This window comes from Chanos chanos, chromosome 16 (genome assembly GCF_902362185.1).
Source record: "Chanos chanos chromosome 16, fChaCha1.1, whole genome shotgun sequence".
Lineage (NCBI taxonomy): Eukaryota > Metazoa > Chordata > Actinopteri > Gonorynchiformes > Chanidae > Chanos > Chanos chanos.
The window spans coordinates 18,156,517-18,175,829 of NC_044510.1; the positions used below are offsets into that span (position 1 = coordinate 18,156,517).

The 19,313-nt window shown below is 45.1% G+C and overlaps 2 protein-coding genes across 2 annotated transcripts; one reads left to right on the plus strand and one right to left on the minus strand.

Moving 5' to 3' along the window:
• Nucleotides 1-4,002: 4,002 nt before the first annotated feature.
• LOC115829295 (GTPase IMAP family member 8) lies at nt 4,003-15,420 on the plus strand. Its single transcript, XM_030793350.1, has 3 exons — nt 4,003-4,750; nt 5,052-5,630; nt 15,245-15,420. The coding sequence occupies exons 1-3, from the start codon at nt 4,003-4,005 to the stop codon at nt 15,418-15,420; spliced, it is 1,503 nt and encodes a 500-aa protein (XP_030649210.1).
• A 257-nt stretch (nt 15,421-15,677) lies between these two features.
• atf4b (activating transcription factor 4b) lies at nt 15,678-18,811 on the minus strand. The gene is made up of 3 exons (XM_030793468.1): nt 18,674-18,811; nt 17,426-17,821; nt 15,678-17,339 (listed from the first exon to the last, which is right to left on the minus strand). The coding sequence occupies exons 2-3, from the start codon at nt 17,718-17,720 to the stop codon at nt 16,267-16,269; spliced, it is 1,368 nt and encodes a 455-aa protein (XP_030649328.1). The 5' UTR covers nt 17,721-17,821; nt 18,674-18,811; the 3' UTR covers nt 15,678-16,266.
• Between the last annotated feature and the right edge of the window lie 502 nt (nt 18,812-19,313).

Consider the following 19,313-nt stretch of genomic DNA (forward strand, 5'->3'; position numbering starts at 1 on the left):
GTTAAACCAGTGTAGTGTTCTGTTAAACCAGTGTAATGTACTGTTAAACCAGTGTCATGTACAGTTAAACCAGTGTAATGTACTGTTAAACCAGTGTAGTGTACTGTTAAACCAGTGTAATGAACTGTTAAACCAGTGTAGTGTACTGTTAAACCAGTGTAGTGTACTGTTAAACCAGTGTAGTGTACTGTTAAACCAGTGTAATGTACTGTTAAACCAGTGTAGTGAACTGTTAAACCAGTGTAATGAACTGTTAAACCAGTGTAGTGTTCTGTTAAACCAGTGTAATGTACTGTTAAACCAGTGTAATGTACTGTTAAACCAGTGTAATGAACTGTTAAACCAGTGTAGTGTACTGTTAAACCAGTGTAATGAACTGTTAAACCAGTGTAGTGAACTGTTAAACCAGTGTAATGAACTGTTAAACCAGTGTAGTGTTCTGTTAAACCAGTGTAATGTACTGTTAAACCAGTGTAATGTACTGTTAAACCAGTGTAATGAACTGTTAAACCAGTGTAATGTACTGTTAAACCAGTGTAGTGTTCTGTTAAACCAGTGTAATGTACTGTTAAACCAGTGTCATGTACTGTTAAACCAGTGTAATGTACTGTTAAACCAGTGTAATGTACTGTTAAACCAGTGTAATGTACTGTTAAACCAGTGTAATGAACTGTTAAACCAGTGTAATGAACTGTTAAACCAGTGTAGTGTACTGTTAAACCAGTGTAATGAACTGTTAAACCAGTGTAGTGTACTGTTAAACCAGTGTAGTGTACTGTTAAACCAGTGTAATGTACTGTTAAACCAGTGTAATGTACTGTTAAACCAGTGTAGTGTACTGTTAAACCAGTGTAATGTACTGTTAAACCAGTGTAATGTACTGTTAAACCAGTGTAGTGTACTGTTAAACCAGTGTAATGTACTGTTAAACCAGTGTAGTGTACTGTTAAACCAGTGTAATGAACTGTTAAACCAGTGTAGTGAACTGTTAAACCAGTGTAATGAACTGTTAAACCAGTGTAGTGTTCTGTTAAACCAGTGTAATGTACTGTTAAACCAGTGTAATGTACTGTTAAACCAGTGTAATGAACTGTTAAACCAGTGTAATGTACTGTTAAACCAGTGTAGTGTTCTGTTAAACCAGTGTAATGTACTGTTAAACCAGTGTCATGTACTGTTAAACCAGTGTAATGTACTGTTAAACCAGTGTAATGTACTGTTAAACCAGTGTAATGTACTGTTAAACCAGTGTAATGAACTGTTAAACCAGTGTAATGAACTGTTAAACCAGTGTAGTGTACTGTTAAACCAGTGTAATGAACTGTTAAACCAGTGTAGTGTACTGTTAAACCAGTGTAGTGTACTGTTAAACCAGTGTAATGAACTGTTAAACCAGTGTAATGAACTGTTAAACCAGTGTAATGAACTGTTAAACCAGTGTAATGAACTGTTAAACCAGTGTAATGTACTGTTAAACCAGTGTAGTGTACTGTTAAACCAGTGTAATGTACTGTTAAACCAGTGTAGTGTACTGTTAAACCAGTGTAATGAACTGTTAAACCAGTGTAATGAACTGTTAAACCAGTGTAATGTACTGTTAAACCAGTGTAATGAACTGTTAAACCAGTGTAGTGTACTGTTAAACCAGTGTAATGAACTGTTAAACCAGTGTAATGAACTGTTAAACCAGTGTAGTGTACTGTTAAACCAGTGTAATGAACTGTTAAACCAGTGTAATGAACTGTTAAACCAGTGTAGTGTACTGTTAAACCAGTGTAATGAACTGTTAAACCAGTGTAATGAACTGTTAAACCAGTGTAATGTACTGTTAAACCAGTGTAGTGTACTGTTAAACCAGTGTAATGAACTGTTAAACCAGTGTAGTGTTCTGTTAAACCAGTGTAATGTACTGTTAAACCAGTGTAATGAACTGTTAAACCAGTGTAATGTACTGTTAAACCAGTGTAATGAACTGTTAAACCAGTGTAATGTACTGTTAAACCAGTGTAATGAACTGTTAAACCAGTGTAGTGTACTGTTAAACCAGTGTAATGAACTGTTAAACCAGTGTAGTGTACTGTTAAACCAGTGTAGTGTACTGTTAAACCAGTGTAATGTACTGTTAAACCAGTGTAATGAACTGTTAAACCAGTGTAATGTACTGTTAAACCAGTGTAATGAACTGTTAAACCAGTGTAATGAACTGTTAAACCAGTGTAATGTACTGTTAAACCAGTGTAGTGAACTGTTAAACCAGTGTAATGTACTGTTAAACCAGTGTAGTGTACTGTTAAACCAGTGTAATGTACTGTTAAACCAGTGTAATGAACTGTTAAACCAGTGTAATGAACTGTTAAACCAGTGTAATGAACTGTTAAACCAGTGTAGTGTACTATTAAACCAGTGTAATGAACTGTTAAACCAGTGTAATGTACTGTTAAACCAGTGTAATGTACTGTTAAACCAGTGTAATGAACTGTTAAACCAGTGTAATGAAACTCTTAATGGCTGTTTGCTTTCTTTGTTTTTTTAGTTATTAATGTTATTGCTGAATGTAGATAGATGATTGTTAGCAAAGCTTGTGATCTGCTGGGTAAACAATGTCAGGTAGCCAGCGCGTTGCTGTCTGGGGCTGAGAATCACTGGTTCTTTGCTAAAGGTACAGAGCTTTTAATGGGAATATGTGCTCTCGATTTTAAGTACTGTGATTACTGACTGCTGTTGTTTGATCGGTCCACTCTTTTTTTTTAATTATTATTATTAACTGCCGTTTTTAAATGCTTATTTTCCCATTGAGAATGAAACCGGGGGTCTCTAGGACCCAGCAGAAAAAGACGCAACACATCTTTTAAATGCTTATTTTCCCATTGAAAATGAAACCAGGGGTCTCTAAGACCCAGCAGAAAAAGACGCAACACATCTTTTAAATGCTTATTTTCCCATTGAAAATGAATGGGGAAAGTTTTTGGATCTCCAGGGCTACGACGACGGATAGCACACAGCGGCAGTGGACAGTTGGGTTCAGTGGTCTTTTGCACCATGACTACACTTCAGCTGAAGACTGATCAGTATTTCTACAGTTAAGATTCCATGATGCTGCAGCACCATCACATTCGCATTTTGTCATGGAAATGCATCTCAAGTTAACGATATTACTGTGTGTGTATTATTAACATGATATCAATATTTCATTTTTTAAATATCATGATTATTGTCAATACCGGTATATTGTGACATCCCTAATTTGAACAGAACAGAAAACATTTATAACATCTCCTAACATTGTTCATTTAAATCATTCTCTAACCCTGAGAGCCTTCCATTCAGTTCCTGTGTCAGAGTTCACATTCTCAGTTATCAGGGCTGTTTATCTGTTTACCTGTTTACCTGTTTACCTGTCAGCCAATTTAAATCACAGAGCACGTGTTCTGTCATTCAATTTATTATAGCACACACACACACACACCCATACACACACACACAAGAGCACTAGATCAAACTCGTCTCTTTGCAATATTGATGATGCAGTGCTGGGAAATTCCGTCAGCTGTAGTCAGGGTGATGAAATTTTCCACAGAAGCCACGAGTGGAGTTAATGTGCTGTGTCTCTTTCCGTGAAGGGGTGGAACCTGCACTGCCTGAAAGATGTAAACAACAGCAGCAGAGCGAGAGCGAGAGAGAGAGAGAGAGGGGGGGGGGGGGGGAGCAGCAGCCCAGACAGAAACAAAATGGCTGTGGGTTTTCTCTGTTTCTGCATTTGGTGAGTAACACTAACCCTCAACAGTTTTTCTCTGTCTCTTCCTCTGAGACATACACACGGACAGACCCAACCCACACACACACACACACACCCCGAGAGATCATTTCCATCCTGGGCACTCTCTCTGGAACAGTGAGAACTGACTAGTTGTGTGGACGGTGTGTGTGTCAACGACCGAGAGCGTGATAGACCACTGGGCAACGACCGAGAGCGTGATAGACCACTGGGCAATGAGTGAGAGCATGATAGACGGCTTGGCAGGGGAGGAACGGGGTCTCCCAGGGGAACAGGGTCTCCAAGAGCGAAGACTGCTCTTACTGGGACCTCGGGGCAGTGGGAAGAGCTCGACAGGAAACACTTTACTGGGACGAGACCAGTTTGCTGTAGGTGCGTCTCTGGGCCAGGGGGTGGTAGGGGCGTGGCTGATTGCAGTTGTGGACACGCCGGGCTGGACCGTAGGACAAGAGGAAGACGAGAGAGGAAACGGCGAGGAAGAGAGCGATATATTAAGGTCCAGTTTAAGACTGTGTGCACCAGGACCACACGCAGTGCTCCTGACTGTTCCCATTTCCCAGTCCTTCACCCAGGTGGACCGTCTGGCCCTGGGACAGCGTGTGGCTCAGCTGGGGCACAGTGCATGGAAGTACTGCTTGCTTGTTTTCACGGGGGGAGACCGGCTCCAGGAGAGCTCCAGCATTGAGGAGTATATCATCCAGGCAGGAGAGGAGTTGCGCCTCCTCCTGGAGCAATGTGGGAATCATTACCACGTCATAGACAACACGCCTCCCGTGGTGCAGAGCAGGGCCCAGGCCACAGAGCTACTCCTCAGGGTGGAGGAGATGGTGCAGGAGAACCATGGACAATATTTAGAGGTGGCCAGACTGAACCCACAGGAGGAACAGGAGTACAGATGGAGAAACCAGCGAGAGGAGCATAGGAGGATGTCGTCTGAGGACAGACTGCAGCTCATGTTTAGATCTCCTCCAAGAGGTGAGGTTAGCTTTCCCTCCTCTTTTCACCCTCCCCCCCATTAACTACTCTCTTCTCTTAACGCCCCCCTACACACACACACACACTTTTCATTAACTACTCTCTTCTCTTAACCCCCCCCCCACACACACACACACTTTTCATTAACTACTCTCTTCTCTTAACCCCCCCCCCCCACACACACTTTTCATTAACTAATCTCTTAACACCCCCCCCCCTTTGGCTTGTCGTGATCTATCCTCCTGTCATGAATCCCCACACACAAACAGTGTGGTTTTCTGTCCCCCTCCCCCCCCAGCAGAGCTGAGGATGCTGTTGCTGGGTTGGCGAGGTTCGGGTAAGACTTCGGCGGGCAATGTCATTTTGGGCGTACGTGAGTTTCATTCCGGCAGACAGACACAGAGGTGTGTCAGACGACAGGCGCTGGTTGCTGGGCGTCGGCTCACCCTCGTGGACACACCCGGCTGGGACTGGTTCTCCTATGAGAGAACACCCGCATATGTCCGGCAGGAGGCGCGCAGGGGTGCAAGGCTCCTGCATCCAGGTCCCCACGCTCTCCTACTGGTCCTCCCAGTAGTGTCCACCCTGTCCAAGAGGAAGAGGCGGACCCTAGAAAAGCACCTGCAGCTCTTTGGCACATCAGCCTGCCTCCACACTTTAGTGCTGTTCTCTTGCGGCGATTGGCTGGGCCGTACGCCAATCGAAGAGCACATTCAGAGAGGCGGGACAGAGCTGCTGCGATTGGTGGAGCTGTGTGACAGTTATTATCATGTTCTAGACTGCAGCAATGCATCCAGTCACACACAGGTTCCACTGCTGCTGGAGAAAGTGGAGGACATGATCAAACAAAACCAAGAAGAACCGTTCTTACCTGTGGAATGTGAGTATTCTTTCATATTCTCTCTTTCACATTTTCTCTCTCTCTCTTTCACTTTGAAAGAAATTAATCATTATAGTAGCAAGCATTCGGAGCATCTGCCAAGCATTAACAGGAGTATAGATCTAAATGAACTTTTCTATACATGTGAACAACATATGTGAGTGTGACAATGAATGTGAGTGTAAGAGTGTGAATATGAGTATAAATATAACTGAGAGTGAGTGTGAGTATGAGTATAAATATAACAGAGTGAGTGTGAATATGAGTATAAATATAAGTGAGAGTGAGTGTGAGTATGAGTATAAATATAAGTGTGAGTCAGTGTGAATATGAGTATAAATATAACTGAGAGTGAGTGTGAATATGAGTATAAGTGTGAGTGAGTGTGAATATGAGTATAAATATAAGTATGAGTGAGTGTGAATATGAGTATAAATATAACTGAGAGTGAGTGTGAGTATGAGTATAAATATAACAGAGAGTGAGTGTGAATATGAGTATAAATATAACTGAGAGTCAGTGTGAATATGAGTATAAATATAATTGAGAGTGAGTGTGAGTATAAGTATAACTGAGAGTGAGTGTGAATATGAGTATAAATATAACAGAGTGAGTGTGAGTATGAGTATAAATATAACTGAGAGTGAGTGTGAGTATGAGTATAAATATAACTGAGAGTGAGTGTGAATATGAATATAAATATAACTGAGAGTGAGTGTGAATATGAGTATAAATATAACAGAGTGAGTGCGAATATGAGTATAAATATAACTGAGAGTGACCGTGTTTGTATGAGTATAAGTCTAACTGAGAGTGAGTGTGAATATGAGTATAAATATAACAGAGTGAGTGTGAGTATGAGTGTAAATATAACTGAGAGTGAGTGTGAGTATGAGTATAAGTATAACTGAGAGTGAGTGTGAATATGAGTATAAATATAACTGAGAGTGAGTGTGAATATGAGTATAAATATAACTGAGAGTGAGTGTGAGTATGAGTATAAATATAACTGAGAGTGAGTGTGAATATGAATATAAATATAACTGAGAGTGAGTGTGAATATGAGTATAAATATAACAGAGTGAGTGTGAATATGAGTATAAATATAACTGAGAGTGACCGTGTTTGTATGAGTATAAGTCTAACTGAGAGTGAGTGTGAATATGAGTATAAGTATAAGTGCGAGTGTGTATATGAGTATAAATATAACTGAGAGTGAGTGTGAGTATAAGTATAACTGAGAGTGAGTGTGAATATGAGTATAAGTATAAGTGCGAGTGTGAATATGAGTATAAGTATAACTGAGAGTGAGTGTGAGTATGAGTATAAATATAACTGAGAGTGAGTGTGAATATGAGTATAAATATAACCGTGCCAGGTTTAGAATGAGAATTGGACCCAAAAGCAGATTTAGTTCAATTATTTAATGAAGAAAAAGATCTCACTCAACAACTAACACAAAAATCTCCAGTCTCGCCGGGAAACAGCAAAAACACAAAAACAGCACTCTAAATAGCTCTAGACCAAATCTTAGGAAAAATGCGAGAATAGACGAACCCGAAAACTGCCCAAAAGAAATCCAGACAAAGACAGGCAAACTAACCAAAACAGCAGGCAGACAATCACAATTCAGAAACTGGCAGGGTGCAAACAGGCAGAATACCAAACGCAGGTTAACAGTCTAGATGGACACAGTCAAGAGGCTGGGACAATCTGACAAACAAGGACATGCAGAGGAAGATATACATAGGCGGAGTAACAAAATGAGAAACAGGTGAACTCAGAAGGCGGGAAGCAAACAATGGCAGGAAGTAGAACACAAGTGAGGGGCAGGGTCAGAAGCACAAGGAAAACCAAAACAAACAAAAGCACATGGTAAAACAAAAACACAGAATGACCAGCAGGAGGCCACAGAGTGACAGTCCAAGCAGAGGTACTGACAAACTGAGAGTGAGTGTGAATATGAGTATAAGTATAACTGAGAGTGACTGTGAATATGAGTATAAGTGTGAGTATGAGTATATAAATATAACTGTGAGTGTGAATATGAGCATAAGTACAAGTGTGAGTATGAGTATAAATATACCTGAGAGTGAGTGTGAATATGAGTATAAATATAACTGAGAGTGAGTGTGAATATGAGTATAAATATAACTGAGAGTGAGTGTGAATACATGCAGGCTACAGGAGAAGTGTGTGATAGATGTGTATTTTTTTTAGCAGTGGATTCAGAGAATTCTCCAGAGGATGGGAGCAACTGCAGCACATGTGCCGTCCAGTGACGACTTCACACAGTGACGACTTCACGCAGGGACAACTTCACACAGTGACGACTTCACACAGGGACAACTTCACACAGTGACGACTTCACACAGGGACAACTTCACGCAGGGACAACTTCACACAGGGACGACTTCACGCAGGGACTCCTTCACACAGGGACGACTTCACGCAGGGACTCCTTCACGCAGTGACGACTTCACACAGGGACGACTTCACACAGGGACAACTTCACGCAGGGACAACTTCACGCAGTGACGACTTCACGCAGGGACGACTTCACACAGGGACGACTTCACACAGGGACAACTTCACGCAGGGACTCCTTCACACAGGGACGACTTCACGCAGGGACTCCTTCACGCAGTGACGACTTCACGCAGGGACGACTTCACACAGGGACGACTTCACACAGGGACAACTTCACGCAGGGACTCCTTCACACAGGGACGACTTCACGCAGGGACTCCTTCACGCAGTGACGACTTCACGCAGGGACGACTTCACACAGGGACGACTTCACACAGTGACGACTTCACACAGGGATGGCTTCACACAGGGATGGCTTCACACAGGGATGGCTTCACACAGTGACGACTTCACACAGGGACAACTTCACACAGGGACAACTTCACGCAGGGACAACTTCACGTAGTGACAACTTCACGCAGGGACAACTTCACGCAGTGACGACTTCACGCAGGGACAACTTCACACAGGGACAACTTCACGCAGTGACAACTTCACGCAGGGACAACTTCACGCAGTGACGACTTCACGCAGGGACAACTTCACACAGTGACGACTTCACACAGGGACGACTTCACGCAGGGACAACTTCACACAGGGACAACTTCACGCAGTGACAACTTCACACAGGGATGGCTTCACACAGGGATGGCTTCACACAGTGATGGCTTCACACAGTGACAAGTTCACACAGGGATGGCTTCACACAGTGACAACTTCACACAGGGACAACTTCACGCGGGGACAACTTCACACAGTGACAGTTTCACACAGTGAATATTTCACACAGTGACGATTTCATACAGTGATGACTTCACACCGTGATGACTTCACACAGGGACAACTTCACGCAGGGACGACTTCACGCAGGGACGACTTCACACAGGGACAACTTCACACAGTGACGACTTCACGCAGGGACAACTTCACGCAGGGACGACTTCACACAGGGATGGCTTCACGCAGGGACGACTTCACACAGGGATGGCTTCACACAGTGATGGCTTCACACAGTGACAAGTTCACACAGTGACAACTTCACACAGGGACAACTTCACGCAGGGACAACTTCACGCAGTGACAGTTTCACACAGTGAATATTTCACACAGTGACGATTTCATACAGTGATGACTTCACACCGTGATGACTTCACACAGGGACAACTTCACGCAGGGACAACTTCACACAGTGACAACTTCACACAGGGACGGCTTCACGCAGGGACGACTTCACGCAGGGACGACTTCACACAGGGATGGCTTCACGCAGGGACGACTTCACACAGGGATGGCTTCACACAGTGACAAGTTCACACAGGGATGGCTTCACACAGTGACAACTTCACACAGGGACAACTTCACGCGGGGACAACTTCACACAGTGACAACTTCACACAGGGATGGCTTCACACAGGGATGGCTTCACACAGGGATGGCTTCACACAGTGACAAGTTCACACAGGGACAACTTCACGCAGGGACAACTTCACGCAGTGACAGTTTCACACAGTGAATATTTCACACAGTGACGATTTCATACAGTGATGACTTCACACCGTGATGACTTCACACAGTGACAACTTCACACAGGGATGGCTTCACACAGTGACAACTTCACACAGGGACGGCTTCACACAGGGACAGCTTCACACAGGGACGACTTCACACAGGGACAACTTCACGCAGGGACGACTTCACGCAATTACAACTTCACACAGGGACAGCTTCACACAGGGACAACTTCACACAGTGACGGCTTCACACAGGGACAACTTCACACAGGGACAACTTCACACGGTGACTACTTCACACAGTGACGGCTTCACACAGGGACAACTTCACACAGTGACAGTTTCACACAGTTTTCTAGTATTCCTGTCATTTGTGCGTTCGTCTGATGTTAATTGGGGGCCTCATAGATGATGTGGCGTCTCCAAAGGAAGCACTGTGTGTACTTTTAAAAAAAAATCTAAACAGCTGGAAAAGAGTGACAGCTGCAGGATTAAACACACAAACTCATGCAACATGTCTGAATGATTCCTCAAAACAAGAGAGGAGAGGAGAGGAGAGGAGAGGAGAGGAGAGGAGAGGAGAGGAGAGGAGAGGTGGATAGAGATAAAGAGAGAGAGAAAGAAAGAGGAGGGGGGTAGTCTTCCTGTATCGGTTGCTGAGAGAGTGGTTTTGTAGTCATATCAGTGAGGAGCAGACTGTTTGTTAAATCAACATCATGTCCAGGTTTGAATCACCACCAGACCTCACCACCAGAGGGCACCGTTGTCATACACATTGTTATAATGTTGTTGCTTTAATGTAATAAATTTGGTGAACTGAGGACTTTGTGTAACCTTTGAGTAGTAATCTCACTTTTTTAATATGAAAGGAAAGCTGTCATTTTTTCATTGTCTCCAGGATAAAGTGTCCAGTACTGATGTGGAACTCTTGTGTTCCTGTTCCCATGATCACAGAGGTTCTGAATGTTTGCCTCTGGGACATTAACACATGCATGAAAACTGTCTCTCTCACTCAGGTATGAACAGGTAGGACTGTCTCTGTCTCAGGTATGAACAGGTAGGACTATCTCTGTCTCAGGTATGAACAGGTAGGACTGTCTCTCTCTCTCAGGTATGAACAGGTAGGACTGTCTCTCTCTCTCAGGTACGAACAGGTAGGACTGTCTCTGTCACAGGTATGAACTGGTAGGACACTGAGGTGGGTAAGGACAGATGCTGTACTACACACTGGGGTGGGTAAGGACAGATGCTGTACTACACACTGGGGTGGGTAAACACAGATGCTGTACTACACACTGGGGTGGGTAAGGACAGATGCTGTACTACACACTGGGGTGGGTAAGGACAGATGCTGTACTACACACTGGGGTGGGTAAACACAGATGCTGTACTACACACTGGGGTGGGTAAGGACAGATGCTGTACTACACACTGGGGTGGGTAAGGACAGATGCTGTACTACACACTGGGGTGGGTAAACACAGATGCTGTACTACACACTGGGGTGGGTAAGGACAGATGCTGTACTACACACTGGGGTGGGTAAACACAGATGCTGTACTACACACTGGGGTGGGTAAGGACAGATGCTGTACTACACACTGGGGTGGGTAAACACAGATGCTGTACTACACACTGGGGTGGGTAAGGACAGATGCTGTACTACACACTGAGGTGGGTAAGGACAGATGCTGTACTACACACTGGGGTGGGTAAACACAGATGCTGTACTACACACTGGGATGGGTAAGGACAGATGCTGTACTACACACTGGGGTGGGTAAACACAGATGCTGTACTACAAACTGGGGTGGGTAAACACAGATGCTGTACTACACACTGGGGTGGGTAAGGACAGATGCTGTACTACACACTGGGGTGGGTAAACACAGATGCTGTACTACACACTGGGGTGGGTAAGGACAGATGCTGTACTACACACTGAGGTGGGTAAGGACAGATGCTGTACTACACACTGGGGTGGGTAAACACAGATGCTGTACTACACACTGGGATGGGTAAGGACAGATGCTGTACTACACACTGGGGTGGGTAAACACAGATGCTGTACTACAAACTGGGGTGGGTAAGGACAGATGCTGTACTACACACTGGGGTGGGTAAACACAGATGCTGTACTACACACTGGGGTGGGTAAACACAGATGCTGTACTACACACTGGGGTGGGTAAGGACAGATGCTGTACTACACACTGGGGTGGGTAAACACAGATGCTGTACTACACACTGGGGTGGGTAAGGACAGATGCTGTACTACACACTGGGGTGGGTAAACACAGATGCTGTACTACACACTGGGGTGGGTAAGGACAGATGCTGTACTACACACTGAGGTGGGTAAGGACAGATGCTGTACTACACACTGGGGTGGGTAAGGACAGATGCTGTACTACACACTGGGATGGGTAAGGACAGATGCTGTACTACACACTGGGGTGGGTAAGGACAGATGCTGTACTACACACTGAGGTGGGTAAGGACAGATGCTGTACTACACACTGGTGTGGGTAAGGACAGATGCTGTACTACACACTGAGGTGGGTAAGGACAGATACTGTACTACACACTGGGGTGGGTAAACACAGATGCTGTACTACACACTGGGGTGGGTAAACACAGATGCTGTACTACAAACTGGGGTGGGTAAGGACAGATGCTGTACTACACACTGGGGTGGGTAAGGACAGATGCTGTACTACACACTGGGGTGGGTAAACACAGATGCTGTACTACACACTGGGGTGGGTAAGGACAGATGCTGTACTACACACTGGGTTGGGTAAGGACAGATGCTGTACTACACACTGAGGTGGGTAAGGACAGATGCTGCACTACACACTGGCACATCTCACCACTAGTCAAAACCAATTTTCTTTTTCCTATACATTCTTCCCCACAAAAAAGCAGATGATAGCACATCTCTCTCTCTCTCTCTCGCTCTCTCTCTCCCTCTCTCTAGTCACTCTCTCTCTCTATATATATATATATGTGTGTGTGTGTGTGTGTGTATGTATGTATGTATGTATATGTATGTGTATATATATATATATATATAGAGAGAGAGAGAGAGAGAGAGAGAGAGAGAGAGTGAGAGAGATCTTTTTCGGGTGTTTCATTTCTCCCAACAGTCACTGATGGAGTCATCAGGAACACCAGTTAGAGGTGGGTGCATGGTCACAGGTGAATTATGTTAATTGTTGGAACAATATAAATATAGTAATTGCTGCATTTGCCTTTGTAGGAAATAAAGAAGACCAAATAAAATGTGACTGATTTTTCTTTATTTGACTGCTGGGGGTGGTGGTATCTTAATCTGTGAAATGATTTTGGCAAATTATGTCTCTGACGGCTCCTCCATCCAGGACATCTGCAGGGTGGATGGGACTGTCTTCCTCAGGGTCGTTCATTTGTGTGGCAGGGTGCTGCTCTCCTCTAATTGTGGCAATATTATGGAGGACAACACATGGCAAAATAGTGTCACACGCCGTCTCTGGGGTTACCCTGAGTTTACGCAGACGCTGGAGCCAGGCTTTGAGTATGCCTACTGTCATCTCAACCCGGGCTCTAGTCCTGCAGTGGGCCACACTGGAACGTTGTTGGGGGCCCAGCTCAGGGTCAGGGTAAGGGCTCAACAGAGAGGGCTGGCATGGGTTCTCTCTGTCACCAAGCAGGTGGCCATCAGACTCTCTTGTAATTATATAGTGGATACATTTTAAGGGTGTTAAAAGAGGGAGACAAGGGAATGATATTTGTGCAAAGCTGTACTTAGCAGATCTGTTGCTCAGGGTACACTAATGATACATTTGTATATCATGCACAGAGCTGGGCCACTGGCTTCAACATTTGTGATCAAGTGCACTGCATCACATATGATCTTGACAGTGCAGAGAATGAGAAATATTAGTTGCAGTATATTGTGATGTACAGGCTTTGTTATTGTAAGACAATAGTCAGTGTACCTGCTCATTAATGCTGTGGAAAGACTTCCTATTCACATAGTCAACTTCATTAACTGAAGGAGCAGTGATAGGGATCTGTGTGCCATCGATGCAGCCCATGACACTGGGAAACGCTGCAACATAAAAACTAATGACTGATCCCAGTCTGAGGTCTCAGCAGAATATCATGAACACGATATAATTTAAAATATCATCATCAACTGAAAATATCAGTGACCTGCGATCCTGTGGAATTTCTCTTTGATGGTCCTTATGATCTGTGCCCAGGAGACACTATGAAAATGTGCAGTAGGCGTTTAAGTGCAAGGGACACTTTTCTTACGGCTGTACAGTTGCTTTCCCGACGTGTTCTGCGTCGCCAATGTTACGAAGGAAACTCCTGTTGGCAAAAAAAATGAAGAGCAACGCAAGAATTTGTTCTGATTTGAGGGCAAGAAGAGTCCACGGTGTCTAATATTAGAGTCCACGGTGTGTAATATTAGAGTCCACGGGGTCTAATATTAGAGTCCACGGCGTGTAATATTAGAGTCCACGGGGTCTAATATTAGGGTCCACGGCGTGTAATATTAGAGTCCACGGTGTGTAATATTAGAGTCCACGGTGTGTAATATTAGAGTCCACGGTGTCTAATATTAGAGTCCACGGTGTCTAATATTAGAGTCCACGGTGTGTAATATTAGAGTCCACGGTGTCTAATATTAGAGTCCACGGTGTGTAATATTAGAGTCCATGGTGTGTAATATTAGAGATGTAGGCTGGAGCTGTTCGGATAAATCATAGATTGTGATGAAAAACGGTAACGTTCAGTTTGGTAGTCATCAGGGAATGATAAAACATCTAATCACGGTCTAACAATTATGGCTATGGGAATTAATTCGGCTTCAACGTGGTTAATGAGGAAAGGACACGCCATGTTTGACAGCTGCTTCAGGTTCAGCCGGAGGGAGGAGTTAGGGAGAAACTCAGGGTTTGTTAAAGAAAACCTGCCAGCGAGCAGGTTAGGTTCACAGAGTCAATTACCCTGGTTACCACGGTAACTGACCCAGAGTTTGAGTTAGTCTTTCTGGAATGGAAAACCTGGAGTTTCCCTCATCTCAGGGTTAACAAACTCAGTTTTCACTAAACCCACTTTCTGGAATACCCCCATTCTATTTCCCATCACACGTTTATCAGTGACACCCATTCATGGCCGGACTACACACTGTGGGACCACCCATGAAATATGAGACTGAAATGTGTGGGCATGCTGTATGAAATCAGCAGGACTGTGTGTGTGTGTGTGCACATGAAAAGTGGCAGGACTGTGTGTGTACGTGTGTGTGTGTATGCACACATGGAAGCTGCAGGACAGTGTGTGTGTGTGTGTTTGTCTGCACACATGAAAGCGTCAGCAGTGTGTGTATACACACAACAGTACCAGTGCAGTATGTGTATGTGTGCACACAGAATTAACACGACAGCGTATCTGTGTGTATGCACACACGACAGTAGCAGGACAGCATGTATGTATACGTGTATGTGTGTGTGCACATGAAAATGGCAGGACTGTGTGTTTGTGTGTGTGCACATATATGCAGGCAAGCATGTGCTGTAGTGGTGCTGGTCATGTCTTACTGGGACTGCTTTGTGTCCAGTGGGGAGAGTGTCCAGTCCTGGGACTGCTTTGTGTCCAGTGGGGAGAGTGTCCAGTCCTGGGACTGCTTTGTGTCCAGTGGGGAGAGTGTCCAGTCCTGGGACTGCTTTGTGTCCAGTGGGGAGAATGAGGACTAGAGACAGACCTGCAGTATTGTCTGCACTGTAAGCCCAGAGGTAGAGAGAGAACCCAGACCTTCATAAACGACTCCAGACGCCAACACCAGCCTGTCTGACCAGATCTCCATTCCAGCGCTCAAACCTGCCCCAAACCCACCCTTTCCCACACAGACAACCCACCACACAAAAACTCACACAGACAACCCACCACACAAAAACTCACACAGACAACCCACCACACAAAAACTCACACAGAGAGAGCTGTATTATAGCTGGACTTTAATATCAGACAACACAGATTACATAGACAATAAACCCACTGCAGGTGGAAAACTGCATGCATTAAACCCCTGCTCTATGATCTCTATCATATGATTACAAAGCAAGATTAAGAGCTGTCTGTAGCTTAAACCTCATATCATTACAAAATCTATAACAGAAATGTCTAACAAAGTACAGGTTTTAAAAGTGGATTACACAGATACTGTCCTAGAGATTACACAATGTGGATTACACAGATACTGTCCTAGAGATTACACAATGTGATGGTTAACCTGCCATTTCTGCTCCCCTCTGTCTTTCATCACCGCTCATTCCACTACTGGTTTCTTTTCTGAACCCACTGAGGGGTTCACGCCATCAGTAACATAAACATGCTCCTCAGTCACAAACGTCACACGAATCCTTCAACGGAACCACCACATGTCCATCACTTCAGAGTTCTGATTGGTTCTTTAGTCCAATAATGAAGTTCACACCAACGGCACGGGTGACGTGTTCCCCTGGCAGAGATATGCTCTCTGGTGAACGAGAACATCCAAGCCTGCAGTCTTTCATCATTACTGTGTGTGTGTGTGTGTGTGTTCACACCGAGTTCTGGTCTCTCCTGCCCCGGGCCCGCTGGACCTCCGCCATAAGCTCTTGGAGGTACTGGATCTCCTTAGCGATAGAGTCTGCTTTCTCCGTCAGCTCCCGGTTCCGCTGCTCCAGCACAGAGCACTCGTCCAGCAGCGACTCACGCTCCGCCCGTTTCTTCTGCCTGTAGCGCGTGGCCGCCGTCTTATTCTGCTCCATCTTCTTCAGCTTCTTCTCCACCACCACCTTCACACCTCCGCCCACACATTTCACCCGCCCAGACAACGACGGAGACGCCGCCGCCCGTCTGGAGCCCGCCGTGGCGTTCGTCTTTGACTGGGATTGGGACCGCCTGGGTTCTGAGCAGCTGGAGTCCACCGGGCCGGCAGACTGGCCCGCTGCCGTCTGAGTGTTCACCGCAGGCTGTTTAGGAACACACTCCTGCTTAGGGGGCAGGAGGACCAGGATTCGGGTGGGAGAGAGGGTCAGGACCACTCTGGGCAACTGCACATCCCCAGACACTGGTTTATCACTTTCACTCACATCCACCTCACTGCCCAGTGAGAGCGTCTGTGTGGGGGAGTCAGGGGGGAGCAGGGAGGGGGAGGGCACGGGCGACGCCGGCTCCGATTTGATCTCCAGTTCAGTCTGGGGTTCAGGGACCAGAGGGGAAGGGGTGGAAAGGACGTACGTAGGTACAGGTTCAGAAAAACTTCCCCAGCCTGGGGAGACCACCAGAGCCTCTGAGTGAGACGGCGGAGACTGGAGGGAATTGGAGAGACTGGTGGAGTTCTGTGGTGAAACTGGCCCAGTGTCATTGGGGAAATTAGAGAGACTGGTGGAGTTCTGTGGTGAAACTGGGCCAGCGTTCTGGGAGGAGACTGAGACCTGAGGAAAAGTTGGACTGTGATCTGACATTAGGATGGCGTTGTTGGGGGAAACTGAGCGCATGTGTGACTCCAGCGAAGCGATGAGTTCCTCTGGAGAACTGTCCGGATCTTCGGACCCGATAATTGAATCCAAATCAAACTCACTCAGATCAATGCGTTCTGTCATCCAGTCCATACCAGCAAAGGCATCGTCTGTGGACACATCCAACAGTCATTACACCACACAAAAAACACCTCATGGTACTTCAACATGTGTAACATGAGAGATACAACCTCACCTTCAATGCCATCTGTGCTGGAACCAGCTGGGCAAAGGTCATCGGGCAGCCAGGGGAAGGACTGGGCATCATCATCCAACCTCTCGCCCCGCCCAGTGGAGAGAGGAGAGGAGGGGGGAGAGAGGGAGGACAGTGGAGAGGAGAGAGTTGAAAGGGGCAATTTGACGCCCTCTTGAGGGAGACCCTCTTCATTTTGGAAGAGCTCGCCCCCTAGTGGATCAGCCATCAGCAATGTGGATGCCAAGCCCAGGGGTTCCATGTCGACCAGGCCAAACAGTGAGGTCATCAAAGCCATGCCTGTCTATATAGCGGGGGATCAAAGTGTCCTCGAACGAAAAGAAGAGCGTTTTTTCTATGCTGTCGACTACAGCAGAGCTGAGGGTTGCCACGAAGGACCTGGTGAGAGAAACAATCCATGGGACAACATTGTAAAGTTTATCTTAACTTTATTTTCTTACTTTACATCTTAAGCATTAGGCTTCCATTCATTATAGTTTGAAAAATCCCTAAAAGTCTTCAACGTTAGTATGGCTATACCAGTCCTGTGGGGCATAAGCTACCACAGTGACGTCACCCTCGCTTAACAATGGGTCCGATCCAAACATGGGTCTCTTTCCACCGGAAACCACGCCTCGCGATCTCATGACTCCATCTGGATCAGGCCGGTTTCACTAATTTGGCAAGCATTAAACTTAAGCGAAGACATAAGGAAAATTTTTTCTCTTCAAAGCGTCTCCACTACACGTTTCTATGGCCTTCTAATTCACACAACATAAATTAAATCGTCATGTGAAGTATTAGTGTACCAGGCAGTGGTAACGAAAAAACGCCGCCATTTCACAAATACTCGAGTCTTTTTGTCACAGGGCAGTGCGCCATTTTGCGACCGCCACGCGGACAAAAGATCATTGGGATTCGGACGAATGACATTCAAAATTTCGGCATCGACAGTCATCTTCGAAACGCCTATTATACTGTCGAGACCTCATGCTGTTATGATGTATCCATATTCATTTGTTCCGCGCATTTAAAGGCTAAAGATCTGTGTGTGACGTCCTACGAGAGTCACACACTACAGTTCTTGTAGCCTAAATCTAACTTCAACAAAGTAACAATTAAAACGTGGCAAAATGTGACTTCATAACATCGCTGATACAACTATACGAATAACACCATCACAGCATAGTTCCCCGTCTGGCTGGTTAACTAGCATTCGGCAAATCTCGTCAGTGTGAAATATATACTTACGCCATTTTGCAAATTCTGTACTGGGGCAGTGCACTGCGCTGATGCACCGAGAGGGCTTGCTGCTGTTGACAGGCTGCAACCTTTCACACGGCCATAATGCTTCGGAGCGGAACCGCTCAAGCCTCACAAACACAATCAAAGAAACGGGAACACAAGCAAATTCGGCATATGACGTCGGTCCAAAGTATTTATAGAGCCGCAGTACAGCCTACAAATATTCTTCCGCTGCATCATTTTCCACCGTGTTAGTCCGCCTGGCCGCTGAAGGAAAGAAAACGTTTACCACGTGTTTTATGCTTACATGAAATTTGATCTGTGTGTGTGTTTTGCTGCTTCGCATCGTAATTACTGTTTTCATATTATATTGCTTTTTACCCCTCCATTATTTAGTCTGAAACCAAAGAGTGTAATATCATAGTACACTCTGCAAAAGTGACAGTTTAAATAATACAAAGACATATAACTATTAAACTTGCTTGAGACGCTGTCACTGAAACCTGAATCTCATGTACCAAATCCCGAAATAAGTCTGCCAAACTGCAAGCACAATTTCTGCTTTACACACAGTTTTCAATTCTAAATTACTTTTTCCAAAACACTACACACAGTTTTCTACATCCACATTCAAAATTAAAATCTC